General features: G+C 40.4%; 1 protein-coding gene across 1 annotated transcript in view; it reads right to left on the bottom strand.

The window, feature by feature from the left end:
* The window catches only part of LOC121930907 (thromboxane-A synthase-like), a 125,425-nt gene that overhangs the window by 1,200 nt on the left and 105,411 nt on the right, over positions 1-18,814 (bottom strand). Inside the window, exons 5-7 of the mRNA XM_042467903.1 lie at positions 3,368-3,456; positions 1,776-1,913; positions 513-675 (exon numbers count right to left, since the gene is read on the bottom strand). Coding sequence (XP_042323837.1) covers positions 513-675; positions 1,776-1,913; positions 3,368-3,456 — 390 coding nt within the window. The remainder of the gene's footprint in view (positions 1-512; positions 676-1,775; positions 1,914-3,367; positions 3,457-18,814) is intronic.

Raw genomic sequence — 18,814 nt, 5'->3', positions numbered from 1 at the left:
TAACCTTAGGAGGTATGTGTTGCTAACAGTAATTCAAGAGATGCAAATGTGCTACCTGACGTTTCCCATCTCTGGGTTTGTAGAAGTTTTGAGAAGGTCAGAACAGTGGTTATACAATAAAGAAGGTATCCTGGGTTCTTTGTAGTATCACAAGAAGTTCTGAATTAGAAGCTGGGTTAGGGTTATTTGGATGTGGAGTGACAAGGTTTTATTGGATGTGTTATAAGGTCTATACTAAGTAAATCTGAGATCATGATTGCACATCATCTTACATGAATGCATGATCTAAGTCATTCTTGCCTAACCCACTACTAAACAAGTGTTTTGGATTTCAGCTTCCATGATCCTTTACCACAGGCCATATTAGCTACTTACACAGATTTGAGAGCTACACAAATCTATCAATGACAAACTTTAAAAAGAACAGGTCCTACTTTCAGGGGACTATCTTTAAATCATTCCTCTCCATGCCTGCCCTGTAAGCCAGTAAAGAAAATAGCAAAAGTACAAACCAGGGTTTCTGGGCATGTTTGGAACTTGAACTTCTGCAGAATTCTTAGAAGTGTTATCTTTATTTCCATCAAAGCCAGCTTCAGGCCAATGCAGCTGCGAGGTCCAGCTCCAAAGGGGAGATAAGAGAAGGGATGGCGCTTCTGCTTGGCTTCAGTTGTAAACCTGTGAGGTAAGAAGATTAAAAAGCAGCTTGAAAAATGGTCTTTTCTTCTGACAAATGTTTGGGTCAGCTACTTCAAAGATTGTAGAGTGTACAGCAAACTGTACCCAGTGGCAAAACTTCATACCATATAGCCACTCCTAGTTTCAACAGTAAGTAAGAGGAGCAGTGGAACATCTAAAATGAGAAAACTATTACTGCATGGAAACTAAACAAAAAAAAAAAAACAGCCAAAAAATTGACCCTTTATTTATGGGTGGAGGCATGGTAACTAGCATATGAGCTAAGATCTAAGCAGCATCTAGAAAGGAATTTCTATGTGATGCAGAAGTACAAGAAGAGTGGCTCTCCAGATTATGGTCACTGCATCCACAGCTGTGTCACAGTAATAACATGTAGACTATAAGTCAATGGAAATAATGGTTTAAAAAAAAACCAAAACACATGAAGAGAATGCACAAGGGGGTGGATAACCTGGTAAACTTTAGATGTTTTGGACCGAGATTCTGTGACTTGGCAGATTCTCAAGCATCACTACTCTATTTCTGTTTTCAGTTCAGGAGGCGGAAGGATGCTACCCCTTCCCCAGCTGCACAACAATAGGTAAATGCTGCCTTGGTGCATCCTTGAGGGCAATCTGTGTGTATGTGCAATATCTGACTGCTGTTGTGCAGGTGGGGAAAAGGCACTGGACAAGGAAGTGCAGGATGCCTCCTTATATGCCAATTATGCAGGTTATTTTTGCTACTGTAATGCCCAGGTACATTAGCATAAGTCACCAAGGTTTCTATAGAGTGCAAATCCCATAAGATATAATTAGCATGGTTTAACAGCTGGGGATTATTACTGCTATTATCCAAAACATCAAAAGACAACCAGGTTGCTTACACTTGCTCAACTGAAGATGGCTGGAGCCTACTGAATACAACAGAATACAGTAATTTTGATTTCACAGAAGATTTGTGTATGTGTGTGGGGAGGTGGGTGGGGAATCAGAGTCCACCAGAAAACTTTCTGACTTTCCATTTTCTTCCCATCTTTGTCAACCACATGGAGAAAGAATATTTGGGTCTTGGCAAAAGCAAAGCAGCAGCCTGCTTACCTCTCAGGGATAAATTTCTGAGGTTTTGGCCAGATTTCTGGATTGTAATGGAGGTGACCAACAGCAATTTCTACTATAGCACCAGCAGGTATATGTTGTTTCAGCACAAAGCAGTCTTTGGCTGCTTCCCGGGTAAACCTATGAGTGGAAAGATTGTGCATTTTAAAAGGCAAAGACAAAAGCATGGACAAGAGCATGTAAAGAAGTTTGCTACCTGTGTGTATAGCAAAAGGAGAGAATCATCTTGGCCAAACTTTCATTTCAACGGTTAAAGGCTATGCCAGTTGTGTCTCAACCTTCAGTGTTTCATCACCAATGAGGAACACACTTCCTGTGATCCCCCCCCCCCCCCCAAGCCATATTTACCTTTTAGTATCTCATTAAAGCTGCCCCTCTTCCTAAAGCCTTTGGCTTCAGATAATGCAATCCCTGACTCTTCTATTCTTAGTTACTGCTTGCTGCCATTTTGTTAATAATTTTTAGGTTGCTTTGTGTTCCTGTTTCAAAAGTTTGTTTCTGCATTTAGTGTTTTAAAATCAAATCTTATCAACCATGGAGAGTTACTGACAAAAAACATAGTAGTAATTAAAAATAAAGACTGAATTCCTGCATCAGACACAACTCTGTTTCTCTCGATCTAGCCTCTGAAACCCACCTTAATATCCATCCTCCTCCTGACAGTAAGCATCAGTGTGACTAGTAGAAACAGGGACCCACATGGTGTGGATCATAAATGTGAATAGGGAAAAGTTATGAGGCCATAACGTAAGCCTAGCTTACAGTATTGTAATGGTCTTAACAAGTTGACAGTCACAATCATATGATGCTTATTTCAGTAAAAACTTGTAACCCTCATATTAGTGTCCAGTAGGGTCAATAGTGTTGCCAGGACTTGTTTGTAAGGAAGGAGTTGTACACTAGCCATCTAGCCATGTTTAAATATTTGAAAGGATGTCATCTTGAAGAAGAAACAAGCTCATTTTCTTCTGCTTCAGAGACTAGTACACAAAGTAATAATAATGTTTATTTATAATGCCCTATTCACCAAAGGGTGGAACATCAGACATATTATCAAGAGAAAACAATAAAATGGCTTTAAACCAGGAAAAGAGATTCCCATAAACATTAAGAAGAACTTCCTGGTTGTAAGAGTTATTTGGCAGTGGAAGTGTGGTAGAGTCTCCCTTTTATCAGAGGGAGGATGTCCATCTGTTGGAAGTGCTGTGAGTGTGTATTCCTGTATGGCAGGGGTTTGACTGGATGGCCCTTGTAGTCTCTTCCAACTCTATGATTTTATGATCTCCTTTTCATTACTCAGTGTCTTTTCATATCTGCTGCTACTGCATCAATTTCTCCAACTATGAGCAATGCCTTGCGTTGGAGGGGTCAGGGAGCTGAAATATTACTTTATTTTATTATTTGATTTCTGCCTTGGGGAATCCTTCTGGATGAAAACCCATTAAAGAAATCAATAACAATGGCCATCCAGTCACTCTGCCAGACTGAGAGAACAGCCATATTCATAGTCATGGTGTCTATAGAGTGTAAAAGAGAAAAGAAAATCTATCTTTGAAGCAGAGATTTTTACTAACCTGAATGCAGGTGGGTACATACGGAGAGTCTCTGCTATCACCATATCCAAATATGGGAGTTCATGTATGCTTTGGTAATCAGGAAAATCCTAGGGTGAGAGAAGACAAACAAATTGTATTTAATAAGTTCCAAGATACTGTAGGTGGGTAGGTTGGTAGCTAAGATGGGTATATTGCCTCTCTTAATCTGTCAGGATCCTCAAGGATGTGATGAACCCTCATAAAAGGATGAAATACTTGTGGAAAAGCAAGCAAAAAACAAACAACAAATAGTAGCAGCTACAGAAATAAATAACAATGCCTTAACCAAAAAGGTTTCTCAGCACAGCACATCAATTTTACTCCCTGCTTTTAGACTTACAAACTAAAAAAAAAAAAACCCACAAGATACAAAGGATGGAATATAGGAGAAGAGGAAAAAATGTGGTATGGCAGTTGAATGGAATGGAATTGAGAGTACTCAGGTTTGTATTCTATTCTCTGTAATGTGGCACATTCTTTGCTACCCTGTTCCCCATTATGTTTCTTCTCTTCTATTGTTTGTTCTCTACTTTGGCTTTTTGATCACTGGTCCTTCTCCTATATCCTGGGGGCAAGAAATGATGAAGGGGATTAAAAAAATACTTTAAGGTTCATTAATGGAGACTGAATTCAGCAGTTTATTTTATGGCAGTAGACTGGCTTGGAAGCCCAGGGTTCCACCCTGAACAAGAAAATAAACCAGATTTATATAGAATTCTTATAAAAACATGCAGAGGTAGTAATTTAGCAACAAACATTGATAGAATACATACAAATTTGCCAATAAAGATCAAACTCTATTTTCATGTACTATTGTAGAGTATCTCAACACATTTTGAAACATGGCTCAGGATGTTTTATACATGTTTATCTTAACTTGAAATCACTTTATTGTTGCTAATTGCTTTCAAGTTAATTTTGACTCGTGGCAACCCTGTAGATGAGACATCTCCAGGACACACTGTCCTCCACTGCTCTGCTTAGTTCCTGTAAATTCATACCTATGACCTCCTTAATAGAATCCATCTATCATGCAGTCTTCTTCTCTTTCTGCTTCCCTCCACCTTTCCTAGCATCATTGCCAATGATCATGCCTTCTCATGATGTGACCAAAGTACAATAGCCTCAATCTAATCATTTTAGCTTTCAGGGAGATTTCCAGCTTGATTTGCTCTAGGACCCATTTTGGCAATCCACAGTATTCTCAGCACTCTTCTCCAGCACCCCATTTCAAATGAATTGATTTTCTTCTTATTCATTTTTTCAATTGCCCGGCTCTCCCATCCGTACAATGGCATGTATGATTGTAACTTTGTTGTATCTCTTTGTTCTTTAGTATCTTTTCTAGTTTTTCTTTAACTATTTCTATTCCCTTATTGTCTAGGTTTATTTTATGTAGATCCACCATGGTCATTATTTTTGTTTTCTTTATGTTCAGTAGCAAGTCTACCTTTGCACTTTCTTCCTTGACTGTCCTTAGTAGTTGCTCTAAATCTATGGTGTTTTCTGCTAGTTGTGTTGTACCATCTGCATATTTTAGACCGTTGATATTCCTTCCTCCAATTTTCACTCCTCCTCCTTCTGTGTCCAAGTAAAATTTTATGCATATAAATTGAACAGATAGGGTGAAAAGATACAGAATTGCCTGATCCTTTTGCCAATTGGGAATCATTCTGTTTCTCCGTGTTCTGTTCTAAGAGTGCTCTTTTTGTCCTAGGTACAGATTCCTCATCAGGAATATCAGAGGTCCTGGGATGACCATGACATTAAGGGTGTCCCATAGCCTCTCATGATCTATGCAATCAAAGGCTTTGCTACAGTCCATAAAACACATGCTGATGTTCTTTTGGACTTGCTTGGTGCACTCCATTAACCATCATACGGTTGCAATGTGGTCTCTAGTGCCTCTTCCGTTCCTGAACCCAGCTCGAACCTCTGGTGTTTCTCTCTCCAAGTATGGTTGAAATCTATATTGCAGAATTTTGAATCCAATTTTGCTTGCATTTGAAATTAGTGCTATGCCCTAAAGTTGCTGCAGTCTTTTGTGGCTCCTTTTTTATGGGTGTATATTGACCATTTCCAATGGTCAATGTTTTGTTTTCCATACCTGTTGACATAAGAAATTACTAGGAACATATAATATTTTCTATGTCTAAACAAACTTGTTCTACCTTATGATCACTTTTTGATTTCCCCTCTTCAGTGCTTCCTTAGCAGCTCTTCTGGTGGTAGTTGTAGGATGGAAGAGCACCACTGAGAACTGGACAATGACAGCCTATCATGTTGTGTCTTCTACCATCCCCTCAGGGCCCTCATAATTATTTGAAATGATCAGAGTCTGTGTTATAACATGCCTTCATGTTGGTGATAACTTTTGGCAATTCTAAGGTTTTCTTGGCAAATTTTACTCAAAGGAGGTCTGCCATTCTTTTCCTCTTAAGGGTGAGAGAGTATGATTTGCCCAAAATCATCTAGAGGGCTTCTATGGTCTCCCAGACTCCTAGTTCAACATTCAAACCACAACACCACACTTGGCATCTGAACAGGGAGGTAATCAGTTAAGTTCACCCAAAAGAAAATTTACAAATGCCAGGGTACTGACACCAAAATGGCCTGATGTGTGTAAACCCCTTTCCCCCACATACACATATTATACCACAGATTGTAGCAAGACTTGGCACAGGGCCATCTCTGAGCACTGAAGCGTGTTTAGAAAAACACTTCATTAAGTATATGTCCCTTGTTGTGTAAAGGAGAGCATGTTGGATTTGTACAGAAGAGACCTGTGATCTCAATTCTTTCTCCTCCATGAGGCTCACTAGGTGACTGGGTCATCACTACATCTGTCTAACCTTCCTCATGAGACTGTTATGTGGCTACAATAAGGATTATCCCCTCACCATCACAACACATCCTGGTTCTGAATTCACTGTAGGAAAACCAGGCAATAAATGCAATAAATAAAGAAAATGGCTGGCATCCTGTTATGGATCTGTAACTATTCCATATGCAGTAATACTATGTATTACTATATATGCACTGCCACCATGACCATAAATGACACACATACACACACCCCAGAGCTACCTTAACAGCCAGCAGCCACACTGAGTGATGGAAGTCTGTTCAGCAGAATGACGTCTCTAGCTCCCTCGTGTCAGTGAGCAAGATTATGACCATCAGAAGCATACTTCCTGTTACAATTCTTCCTCAGATCCTTGCTTGTTTGCAGAAGGGGGCTGGAAATGTCATTTTGTTGCACTTTCATTGCCAGCAGAGTAGACCTCCATTGGGTTTGGGACTGGGCTGGAGTTATACATCCATTAACTAAGTAGGTGATGTGGGATCTTGGCTTACATTTCCAAGATGACTAATTGGGTAAAAGTGATTTTTGTGAATTCCTCCTGTCCCTCCTTAACCCCATGCCCCACATCCTGCACTAGAATTAACTGGGAGATTTTCTTGAACGATAGGGCAGGTGATTCTAGGGGCTGCTGAGGGAGGGAGGGAAAGAGAAATTTCTGAAGCATGTCTCCTTCCTGTTTTCTCTTAATGGAAGTGTTCTGAGCAAAGGTCTACTCAATAAATGCATCCATTGGCAGAAAGGAAGCTAGAACATTCTGTTGTTTTACTGAGTAGAATATGTGTATTGTATATAACATTTCAATTTTCTCCTCAGGCAGTAAAATGTCTTAGGTATTCCCTGATCAGAGTTCCTGTGAAATGATACTCTAAAATTAGCAAAGAATGTGGATGGCATATTTCCACCCACTCCCATCCTCAAGGACTCCATTTTGTTTTCCTATGGCAGTTTATACTGGTTTACTCCTGACTGCTGTTTTCCACTAGAGAAGGCCCAAAGTTATAAGATGAGCATGATTTCCTTCAGCCTTTTGAATTTTGAGCACCAATGGTTGCTCAGTCTTACCATGTGAGGGCAGCAAAACTGCATGTAAGAACCCGGTGAATAAAGCAGGGTCCTTTGTAAATTTAGACAGGGCTATTCTAGAAAAATTCACATGGAATAAACAGATAAGCCCAACATTCTATAAAGATTTGGGAAGGCTGTGGCTTAAACGCAGGAGCCAGACTGTCCTTTCTTCACTTTTTCCTTTGGCATTCTTGTGTCTACTATCGATCCTTTAGCACATATTTTTTCCTGGACAAAAAGGAGCAGAGTAGAAATGGTATCTTATTCAAAGAGGAGAGAAAGAGACTGCAGAAAAGACATTGACTTATGTGGCACTCCTTATCTTTTTTTTTTCCTGCCACTAGGATCAAGAATAGGTAACAGGGAATACAGGGACTCTAGCTGGAATCCTCTGGCTGAAATTTGTGTTGTTGTTAACTGCCTTTGTGTCCATCTCGAGTCTCGACTCATGACAACCCTATGGATGAGACATCTCCAGGCCCCCCTGTCCTCTACTGCTCTTCCCAGCTCCTGCAAACTCATATTCGTGGTCTCTTTTAATAAAGTCCATCCATTTAGCATGTGGTCTTCCTCTCTTTCTACCTCCCTCCACCTTTCCTAATATTATTGTCTTTTCCAACGATTCATGCCTTCTCATGATGTCCAAAGTATGACAGTCTTAGTCTTGGCATCTAGGGATATTTCTGGCTTTATCCTTTCTAGGACCCTTATCTTTGCACACTAGCCATTGTAATGTTGCATTCATGGTTCTCAGTTTATTCCTGTCTCCTTTTTGTTTTATTTCTCTTCTTTCCTTTATTGCTTGTCTTGTTTTATCTGTTACCCATGGTTTCTTCACTTTCCTTTTGTCTGTTGGAAGTGTCTGTATGCATTCTTCTTTTATTATATCCCTGGCTTCAGAACAAAGCTCTTCCAATTCAAGATTTATTATTCTTAGTACTGCAAATCTGTTCCTTATATTGTCAATGAATTTTGTGTAAATGATGTTTAAATTGTATTTTGTTATGGTGACTGGTTTTGTTTTCTTCTTGAGTTTTACTTTTATTTTTGAAATGAGTAGTTCATGATCTGTGCCACATTCAACACCTGGTCTAGTCTTGACCATCAGTATGCGGCTTTGCCATCTTTTACTTCCAATTATGTAATCTATTTGATTTTTGTATTAGCCATCTGGTGATGTCGATGTGTATAACCTTTTCTCTGGTGGTATGAAAAATGTGTTTGTAATGAATAGGTTGTTGGCTTCACAAAAATCTATCACACGCTCACCTGCTTCATTCCTTTTGCCTAGTCCAAATCTGCCTACTGTTTTTGATTATCTTTTACTTCCATCTTGTGTGTTCCAGTCTCCAATGATCAGCTTGACACCCTATGTTGATGTGTTGTCAATTTCTTCCTGTATGCCTTTGTAAAATCTATCAATTTCTTCTTGTTCTGCCGCAGTGGTTGGTGCATATACTTGAATTATGGTGATATTCATAGGTTTCCCATGGAGCCTTATTGAGATGATTCAGTCTGGTTTTGTATTGTATCTTCCGACTGCTTTTGCAACATCTTTTCTTAGTATGAAAGCCACCCTGTTTTTTCTTGTCTTTCCAGTCCTTGAGTAGAACACTGTGTGGCTGTCTGATTCAAAATGGCCCATTCCTTTCCATTTTAACTGAAATTACTGTACATTAGAGTAATCAGGGATTCTAGGGGGCCAAATACCCTAAAGGCACCAGATCCTGTCTGATCTTTAAAGGTTAACAGTGTCTGCCCGAGTTAGTACTCAAATGGAACACTACCAATGAATACCAGGTGTTGTGGGCTATATTTCAGAAGAAAGAACTGGCAAAACCACTTCTGAGTAGTCTTTGCCTAAAAAAAACCCCTATGAAATCCATGGGGTCAGTATAAGTTGACAGGCAACCTGAATATACGCACAACCAGGGATTCTTACAATGTAAGTACTTTTTCAGATGCTGTGTAAGGAAGTAACTAGTACTAGGTATCTAATACTGTACCAGCTTGTGCAATGCTTTCCACCACCAGCTCCCCCCTCAATTCCCAGTCCCAAACGGCCATTGATAGGCTTCATTGGGAGTGTGTGCAGAAACATCTCTCTCCGAGACATCACCTGACTTCTTCAAGAGGTACCCACTCCCACCCCTTATGGAAAACTGCAGTCAGATAACCACATAATTTTTTTAACCATAAATAAAAGTCAAGTGCTTGGGTCTAAAAGTTGCCCTCTCAGCCTTCCTCAGGTTCCAAAAGAATGGTTCCTTGTCCTTTGGACATTTAGGGCCCTGCAGATGTGTGCTGGCAGAAATTGACAGTCCTCCAACATCAAACAGGGTTCTCAGTCTCTAAGGGTTGCAGGCTACTATCAGCAATAATTTCTGAGCATGATTTGCATCAGATATTGAAGCAATGACAGAGGACGCTATTCTCTTGTACACCTTTCCTCCACACCTCTACATAAAATTCTGTACACTCACCAGGAGTACACTCTCCTTTCCACATTTATCTTGAGAGGGTGTACACTAGTTATTCATGAACATGGTACCACTTGTGCATCCTCTAGTCTCACATCCTTTAACTTTTAGAAATTACATTTGCAATCCTACCCTTCTCTAAAAGAGTGGTGACTGGTATAGACTTTTTCCCATCTCCATTCATGTTTTCCTTACAAAAGCTGTGATGGTGAGGAAAGGTCACTGCTATAGTCATCCTGTAAGCTTAAAGGCAGAGATATCTCCAATATCATTAGGACAATACTGTAAATCTGCTCTAGATTTCAGTTAAATGACCTATCTAAGGTATTAAACATTTTGGCAGTACGCATCAGCACCCTAGCTGAAGCCTCCTTAATGTTTGGTCTAAAATCTAGAGCAGATTCACTGTTCCAATGACATTCAAGCCACTAGCCTCCACTGCTCCCATCCTGGTTCAAGAGCTCTAACCATGATACAACAAGGTTGCAAAGGGTGTGTTAATTCTACCCATCACTTGTCCTCCCAAGCACTCCAGTGTCCCTTCCTTCAATTCTGAACAAATGGCTGATTTTATGGTGGGAGAGAGAAGAATGGGGATGGGGGGGTGAGGGAAAAGATTTATGTAATTTTATACAGTATGAGGCATATGGCCAGAATCCTGTTGGTGTTGTATACATGTGTAAGTTCCCTTATGCATGTGCTTGTACTTTTTGGCTGTTGCACAAAGGATGTATTTATAGTTATGTAAGTAGAATCCTGGAAGGCTAACCATTTTATATGGGCTTAAATCCTAATGTTAGTCTCTATCAGTGAAGATCCATTAAATCATTTGGGATTTTCCTACTTGTTGATTCATTAATTAGAATCATAGAATCATAGAATCGTAGAGTTGGAAGAGACCACAAGGGCCATCCAGTCCAACCCCCTGTCATGCAGGAAATCACAACCAAAGCATCCCCGACAGATGGCCATCCAACCTCTGTTTGAAGACCTCTAAGGAAGGAGACTCCACTACACTTCGAGGGAGTTTGTTCCACTGTCGAACAGCCCTTACTGTCAGGAAGTTCCTCCTAATGTTGAGGTGGAATCTCATTTTTCTGCAGCTTGCATCCATTGCTCCGGGTCCTAGTCTCTGGAGCAGCAGAAAACAAGCTTGCTCCCTCCTCAATATGACATCTCTTCAAATTTTTAAACAGGGCTATCATATCACCTCTTAACCTTCTCTTCTCCAGGCTAAACATCCCCAGCTCCCTAAGTCTTTCCTCATAGGGCATGGTTTCCAGACCTTCCACCATTTTAGTCGCTCTCTTTGGACACGCTCCAGTTTCTCAATGTCCTTTTTTTAATTGTGGTGCCCAGAACTGGACACAGTATTCCAGGTGTGGTCTGACCAGAGCAGAATAGAGTGGCACTATTACTTCCCTGGATTTAGACACAATACTTCTATTGATACAGCCTAAAATCGCATTGGCCTTGTTAGCTGCCACATCACACTGTTGACTCATGTTCAACTTGTGGTCTACTTGGACTCCTAGATCCCTTTCACACGTAGTTTCATTCAGCCAGGTGTCCTCCATCCTATATCTGTGCTTTTCATTTTTCCGCCCTAAGTGCAGTACCTTACATTTCTCCGTGTTGAATTTCATTTTGTTAGCTTTGGCCCAGTTTTCTAGTCTGTTCAGGTGATTTTGAATCTTGATCCTGTCCTCTGGAGTATTAGCTACTCCTCCTAATTTGGTGTCATCTGCAAATTTGATAAGTATTCCCCCAATTTTGCCCTCCAAGTCATTGGTAAAGATGTTGAATAGAACTGGCCCGAGGACAGAGCCTTGTGGGACCCCACTGGTCACTTCTCTCCAGGATGAAAAGGAGCCATTGTTGAGCACCCTGTGTTTGGTCAGTCAACCAATTACAAATCCATGTAACAGTTGCCTTGTCTAGCCCACATTTTACAAGCTTGTTTGCAAGAATATCATGGGGAACTTTGTCAAAGGCCTTACTGAAATCAAGATATACTATATCCACAGCATTCCCTTCATCTAACAAGCTGGTAATTTTATCAAAGAAAGAGATAAGGTTTGTCTGGCATGACTTCTTTCTCTGAAACCCGTGTTGACTTTTTGTGATTATGGCATTGCTTTCTAGATATTCACAGACTCTCTGTTTAATGATCTGCTCCAGAATCTTTCCTAGTATAGATGTCAGACTAAGTGGACGATAATTGTTTGGATCCTCTTTTTTCCCCTTTTCGAAGATGGGGACAACGTTTGCCCTCCTCTAGTCTGCTGGGATTTTACCTGTTCTCCAGGAGTTCTCAAAGATTATTGCTAATGGCTCCGATATTACATTTGCCAGTTCTTTTAATACCCTTGGATGTAGTTCATCTGGTCCTGGAGACTTAAATTCATTTAGATTAACAAGGTATTCCTCTACTATCTCTTTACTTATTCTGTGCTGAAATTCCCCTATTCTGTCCTCTGCTCCATTATCCTCAGGTTGAGCACCCTTTGCCTTTTCTGAGAAGACTGAGACAAAGAAGGTGTTGAGTAATTCTGCCTTTTCTCTGTCTCCTGTTAGCATTTTGCCATCTTCTCCACGCAGTGGCCCTACCATTTCCTTCTTCTTCCTTTTGCTGCGGACATATCCAAAAAAGCCCTTTTTGTTGTTCTTAACCTCTCTAGCAAGCCTGAGTTCATTCTGCGCTTTAGCTTTTCTGACTTTATCTCTACACAGACTCGCTATTTGTTTGAATTCCTCTTTGGTGATTTCCTCATTTTTCCATTTCTTATACATGTTCCGTTTCAAATGTAGCTCAATTGAAAGTTCTTTAGTCATCCATCCTGGTTTCTTGAGACATCTCCCATTTTTCTTCCTCACTGGAACTGTTTGAAATTGTGCCTTCAGTATCTCCCTTTTTAGAAACTCCCATCCATCTTGAACTCCCTTCTCTTTTAGTATTGTTGACCATGGGATCACACTCAGTATTTCTTTAAGTTTACCAAAATCGGCTTTCCTAAAGTTTAGAATGCGTGTTTGGCTATACCTGGCTTCTCCTTTCCATTGTATAACAAACTCCAGGAGAACATGGTCACTTCCACCTAATGATCCCACCACTTGCACCCCATTAACCAAGTCATCCTTGTTGGTTAGGATCAGATCTAAAATAGCTGACCCCCTTGTTTCCTCTTCCACCTTTTGGACCATGAAATTGTCTTCCAGGCAAGTGAGGAATTTGCTAGACCTTGTGGATTTGGCTGAGTTTGCCTTCCACCAAATATCAGGATAGTTGAAGCCCCCATCACTACTACATCTCTCCTTTCGGAACGTGTGGTCATCTGTTCTTGAAAGACATCATCCAATTCCTCAGTATGACTTGGAGGTCTGTAGTAGACTCCCACAATAACATCCTTGTTGTTTCCCTGCCCTTTAATTTTTATCCAGATGCTCTCCACTTGGCTGGATCTCTTCACTGGTGTAAATATCTCTGACATATAGTGCTATTCCTCCTCCTTTCCTGTTTGGCCTATTTCTCTTAAAAAGGTTATACCCCTCTATTTCCACATTCCAATCATGAGACTCATCCCACCAGGTTTCAGTGAGGCCTATTATATCATATTTGCTTTGTTGTGCTAGGAGTTGAAGTTCATCTTGCTTATTTCCCATGCTCTGTGCATTAGTGTAGAGACATCTAAGCCCATGTGTTCCCTTTACTTGCTGCCTGTGCAAGTTCTTTTGCCTCCCACTTTTGGGTCCTTGCACTGTTTGCCTTGTTCCTTCTGTGTCAGTTTGACTATTTTCTCCAGCCCTTTTGCCTAACAGAATACTGTCTCCCTCCCCCACATAACTCAGTTTAAAGCCCTCCTGATCAAATTCTTGAGACTGTTGGCAAGAATTTGGCAAGAATTCAATTGATCTACTCTAGTTTTGACTAACCAACAAGATTGTAGCCATGGAGCTGCACATTCTTGAATGATGTGCAGCTATTAGTCACTACTTTCAATGTACCACTTTGCAGAAACAGCCACTTTGCATTCCAGATTGCAGAATAGGACACTAAGCAGGCACCACTGACTATTGGTTGCATAATGTCAGTATTAAGCAGAAGGGTGCTCTAATGCAACCATCATGTACCCATTTGAATACAGATTTACACAAGTAGGATCTTGACCTGCATATTTCCTTGTATATCTGACTTGATTCAGAGCAGTTGAAGAAGGCAGGAGCTGAAATGTTTTGCTATAATATTTTAATATTTGTGTTTTGTTAATTGCTGTAATGAACATAGTCCAGCAAAGTAAGAGTGACTATTTAGGGTGGACATCAATTTTACTGGCACTATAAAATTCATCCCTATTTACTTCATCCAGGGTCATCAACATTTCTTGATCATGCAGATGAAAGTCTGCGGAGAGATCAAAGAATGAAGTCAGGATGCCTGACCTTTGCAAGCTTCTAGATACAGAATAATCTACCAGCAAACACTCTATTTCAAACTCAGGCTACAGAGGTCAAGGAAACCTGATAATGTTGGGCAGTACTGGAGGTGCATCACTGAAAAATCGTTCTAATAAATTAATCAATAATTGCAAGGGTTATAGGCAGGCCACAATTCCGGAAAGCATTCCCACAATACCTTTTTTAGGGTTGCTTCCTCAATCAAATTATGTGTCTACTGAGACTACAAAGAAACTGGCCAAGATCCTGCATCAGAGACTTTACAGAGAGCTGTGCTGCTGAAATGTCACACAAAGATGCTAGTGAAGTGCAATGATGCACCAAAGAGCACTGAATATAAGATATTCCACTGCATATGGGCAGCTTCCATTGTAAAATGGGACACATGCATTGGGAGATGTTGCAAATCAGGACCATTGCACAATGGATTTGCTAGCACTGCTTGTCCAATGGTCCTGATGGCATAGCTGTATCTCCCCTCCCCTCCTGAGAATACGGATGTTGCACAATAGTGCAGTTTGTCTTTATGTGATCATTACAATGGTGTAACTTCCAAACAGGATGCCAGTCTATATTGATAGATTGACAGTATCCATTAACAAACTTGAAAATCCTTGGTGATACAGACGGTGTTCACAAGAAAAACAGCAGACTTATCTCAGGATATTGGAAGTTGGTCTTTATTAACTAAAAAGGCCAATGTATTTCATCTGGTAGGTATTCTTAAAGCCTCAAGCCTATATTACAGAGGGCAACACATAATTACAAATATAATAATGATATTATACATTATGGTGTTATGTACATCTTTACTAAAGTAAAATTTACCATCTTCCCTCATGTTGAGACAGGCCTCCTTTTGCTCTTGTGTGGTAACTAAGAGGAGGCAAATTTTCAGAAAAAGAACCTGATATAGTCCCCCTGAGATGGTACCACTTCAGAACATGAGTGGTTAACTGCATGTTTGATTTCTGGATTATAGTAAAAGCCTCACTGCAACCAGAAAAAGCAGCCTGTTGAGAAGAAAACCACCAGCCTAGCTTGCTTTCTCTTACATGCCACTTTTCTTTATAAGAGACAGTCAGGCATTCACTCCTCCACTTATATTCTAAAGCATTAGTCTCTGAAGGGCTACATCATGTGTGTGTGCATGTGCGTACACACATACATACAAGTTGATTACCTCTCCTCTTAAAATGAAATTATAAAGAATCAAGAATCCTCCATTTTTCAAAAGGAAGTGGCTATGTAAAAAGAAAATAATAGGAAAAATGGGAAATGCTTGTGGAAGAAAAAGAAGCTACATCCTTAGTACTTTTCCAATGCTCATGTTCATGATATTGTTTTTCATCTAACTCAGCATTTGACTTTTCAAAAGTAAAATCCTGTAGTCCCTGGGATGGCATCCTGGGGACAGTACATTATTGCTGACTCTGACTGGGATCCTATTTGACACTGGTAAAGCATACACTTCTGCCAATGTACTTATGTGGAGGTCTAGGGGGGTGACACACACTGGCTGGGAATGGCACAGAGGAAATTCCCTCATTACTACCCCCCATGGCCAATCCACATCCATGGGGGATGGGACTGTGGCCTATCCGCCATCCATCTGCTGTGGGAAATATACTAGATACCTCCTTGTTTTAGATGTGAAATGAAGAAAACCAACGGGGATGTGGTGCTAGAAGAGAGTTCCATTGATTACTAAAAAGACAAATGAATGGGGCTTAGAGAAAATCAAGCCTGAGCTCTCATTGTTAGTGAAGATGACTAAAATGAAGCTGTTCTACTTTGGACCTAACTCACTGAAAAAGAAGATAATTCTCAGTAAAGTAGAAGGTAGCAGGAAAAGAGGAAGGCAAGAGATAGATTGTTTCAATCAAGGAAGCCACCACCTTAGTTTAGAACATCTGAGCAAGGCATCTGATGACCAGAGTTCTTGGAAGTCTCTCATTCGTAAAGGTAAAGGTTCCCCCTTGACATGAATGTCTAGTCGTAACTGACTGTAGGGGGCTGTGCTCATCTCCGTTAGTAAGCCGAAGAGCCAGAGTTGTCCAAAGATGACTCCGGTGGTCATGTGGCCAGCATGACTGCATGGAATGCCATTACTTTCTCACCAAAGTGGAACTAATTATCTACTTGCACTTTTACATGTTTCTGAAATGTTAGTTTGACAGAAGCTGGGACTAGTGACAGGAGCTCACCCCATCGTGTGGCACTTGGGCCTCGAACTGCCAACCTTTTGACTTTATAACTGTCAGAACTGGCATCTTAACCACTAAGCCAGCCCCTTACTCTCTCATTCATAGGGTCACCATAAATCAAAGTCAAATGTGTAGCAAATAACAATTTAAAAACTTGTACTGTTTACTCTGGTGTGAATTGCCAAGAGGATTGGAGCTCCCTCTCGGTTGGGCCAAAAAAGAGTTTGTTCCTGGAAACTTCACTGTTGTGGCAGTGGGAGCTTCTATTCATTCTTCTGCCATTGATTTTTCAAGGGTAGCAGCAAGTGAAAGTATCCTGCAGGATGATTGAGGCTTTGGACCTGCAGGAGCCCAAACTATCCTATTTCCCAAACACACCCTCAACATGGGAAGGACAGTATGCTAGCTCATACTTATTTTCCCCAAGGTAACTCCTTTTCCAAGCCAATGTGTTGTAGTGATTTGAACGTTGGACTGTAACTCTGGGATACAAGGGTTTGAATCCACATTCAACCATGGAAATCCACTGGATGACCTTGTTCAAGTGATACTCTTTCAGAGTTAAATGAAGGCAGTGGTAAATCCTAGAATAAGTCATCAAAAATTAGAGCATGCTGGAAGATACACAACAACATAACTCCCTCCTCCACTCTGGCTTGTGTGAGAATGGCAGGACTTGAGAAATAGTTGCTCTTCTGCTTTCTACCATTCTCTATTCTCTATGAACATGTGTCCATTTAAGATGCATTTAAACAAGAACAAATGTGACTAAAAAAATCACATTTGTTTGTTTAGGCAAAACATTCCTCTTCCACTGGTTTTTCTTTTATTTTTGTTCCTTCTCCACCCTCACTGTCCTTTCATTTTTCATCTATGCCAGTGGTTCCCAACCTTTCTAATGCCAGGACCCTTTAATACAGTTCCTCATGTTGCGATGACCCCCAACCATATTGGAGTGGTGTCTCGGTTCCTAAGAACATCGGAAATATGTGTTTTCTGATGGTCTTAGTCTTCTCACAGCATTCCAGAACCTTCTGAATCCGGTCCTGTTCCACTTTGTGGTTCTGTGCCTTCGAGTCATTTCTGATACACGGCAGATCCTACGTGTGACCTATAACAGGATTTTCTTGCCATGATTTGTTCAGAGGGGGTTTGGCATTGTCCTCTTCCGAGGCTGAGAGAGTGTGATTTGCCCAAGTTCACCAAGTGGTTTTCGGGGATTCCAACACTGGTCTCCCAGAGCCCTAGTCCAACATTCAAACCACTACACTACAATATATGATAGACCTCTTTTAAATTAAAGTTGGTTTAGTTGTTTTTTTAACTTAGGTATTAACAGGATTTTTAAGAATTGTATCGTGTTTTTGAAGTTGTATGTTGCTTTGGTTTCTGTACTGGGAGAAAGATGGGTTATTAATCAATCAATTAATTAATTTTTGCCTTGTTTTGTCTGTATTGGAGACATGAAATGGAGTTAATGGGTACAAGTTGTTAAACAAGAAAGTCTTGCAAGACTCAGTATGCAAGAGGTGCACCATGTTAAGAACTGCATTAAGCACACTTAGGCTACTGCCACATTGCAGAATTAAAGCAGTTTGACACTGCTTTCACTCTCATCACTCCATCTTATGGAATCTTGGGATTTGTAGTTTGTTGTGGTGCCAGGGCTGGGCTTTGAAATCTCAGGCATAAGAGAGGCAAAAGGCTTGGGCTGCATCTACACTGGAGAAATAATCTGGTTTGAGACCACTTTAACTGCCTCTGCTGAATGCTATGGAATTCTGGGAATGGTGGTTTATTCCAGCACCACAGCAGAATGGCAGTTAAACCCCTGTAAAACTCCCTGACCAAGGTGACCAATGCCCTCACCCCAAAATATAGGGCACTCAAGCAAAAAATGTAGGACATGATCAAAAATAAAAGCTAAAAACACCCATGTAATTATAAATTCATGTTTCTTAGCCATGATCCAAATGGAGGACATTTTGAAATTTGACAGAAGAGGACATATCCTGGAAAAGGAGGAGGATGTCTGGTCACCTTGTCTCTGGTCCAAATTACACTGCAGAAATAAAACATAGCTGGACTGAAATGCCCAGAGTTCCTCACCAAAGCTGCATCCACACTGAGGAAATAATTCAGTTCAAGACTGTTTTAACCTCCCTGGTTCAGTGCTGCGAAATGCTGGGAATTCTAGTACACTGTAGCCCCAGAGCTATCTCTTTTTAAAAATAATAATAATAATTCAGTTTTTCAAATAACAAATAAAAGACCACGTTTGTCAATCATACAAAGAAAAGGAGAATATGGTAAACACATAGAATAAGCATAGCTACATTATTCCTTTACGTTC

The sequence above is a fragment of the Sceloporus undulatus genome, chromosome 5 (genome assembly GCF_019175285.1).
Source record: "Sceloporus undulatus isolate JIND9_A2432 ecotype Alabama chromosome 5, SceUnd_v1.1, whole genome shotgun sequence".
Lineage (NCBI taxonomy): Eukaryota > Metazoa > Chordata > Lepidosauria > Squamata > Phrynosomatidae > Sceloporus > Sceloporus undulatus.
Note: the sequence above shows the minus strand (reverse complement) of the source record. Positions and strands in the feature narration are given on the sequence as shown.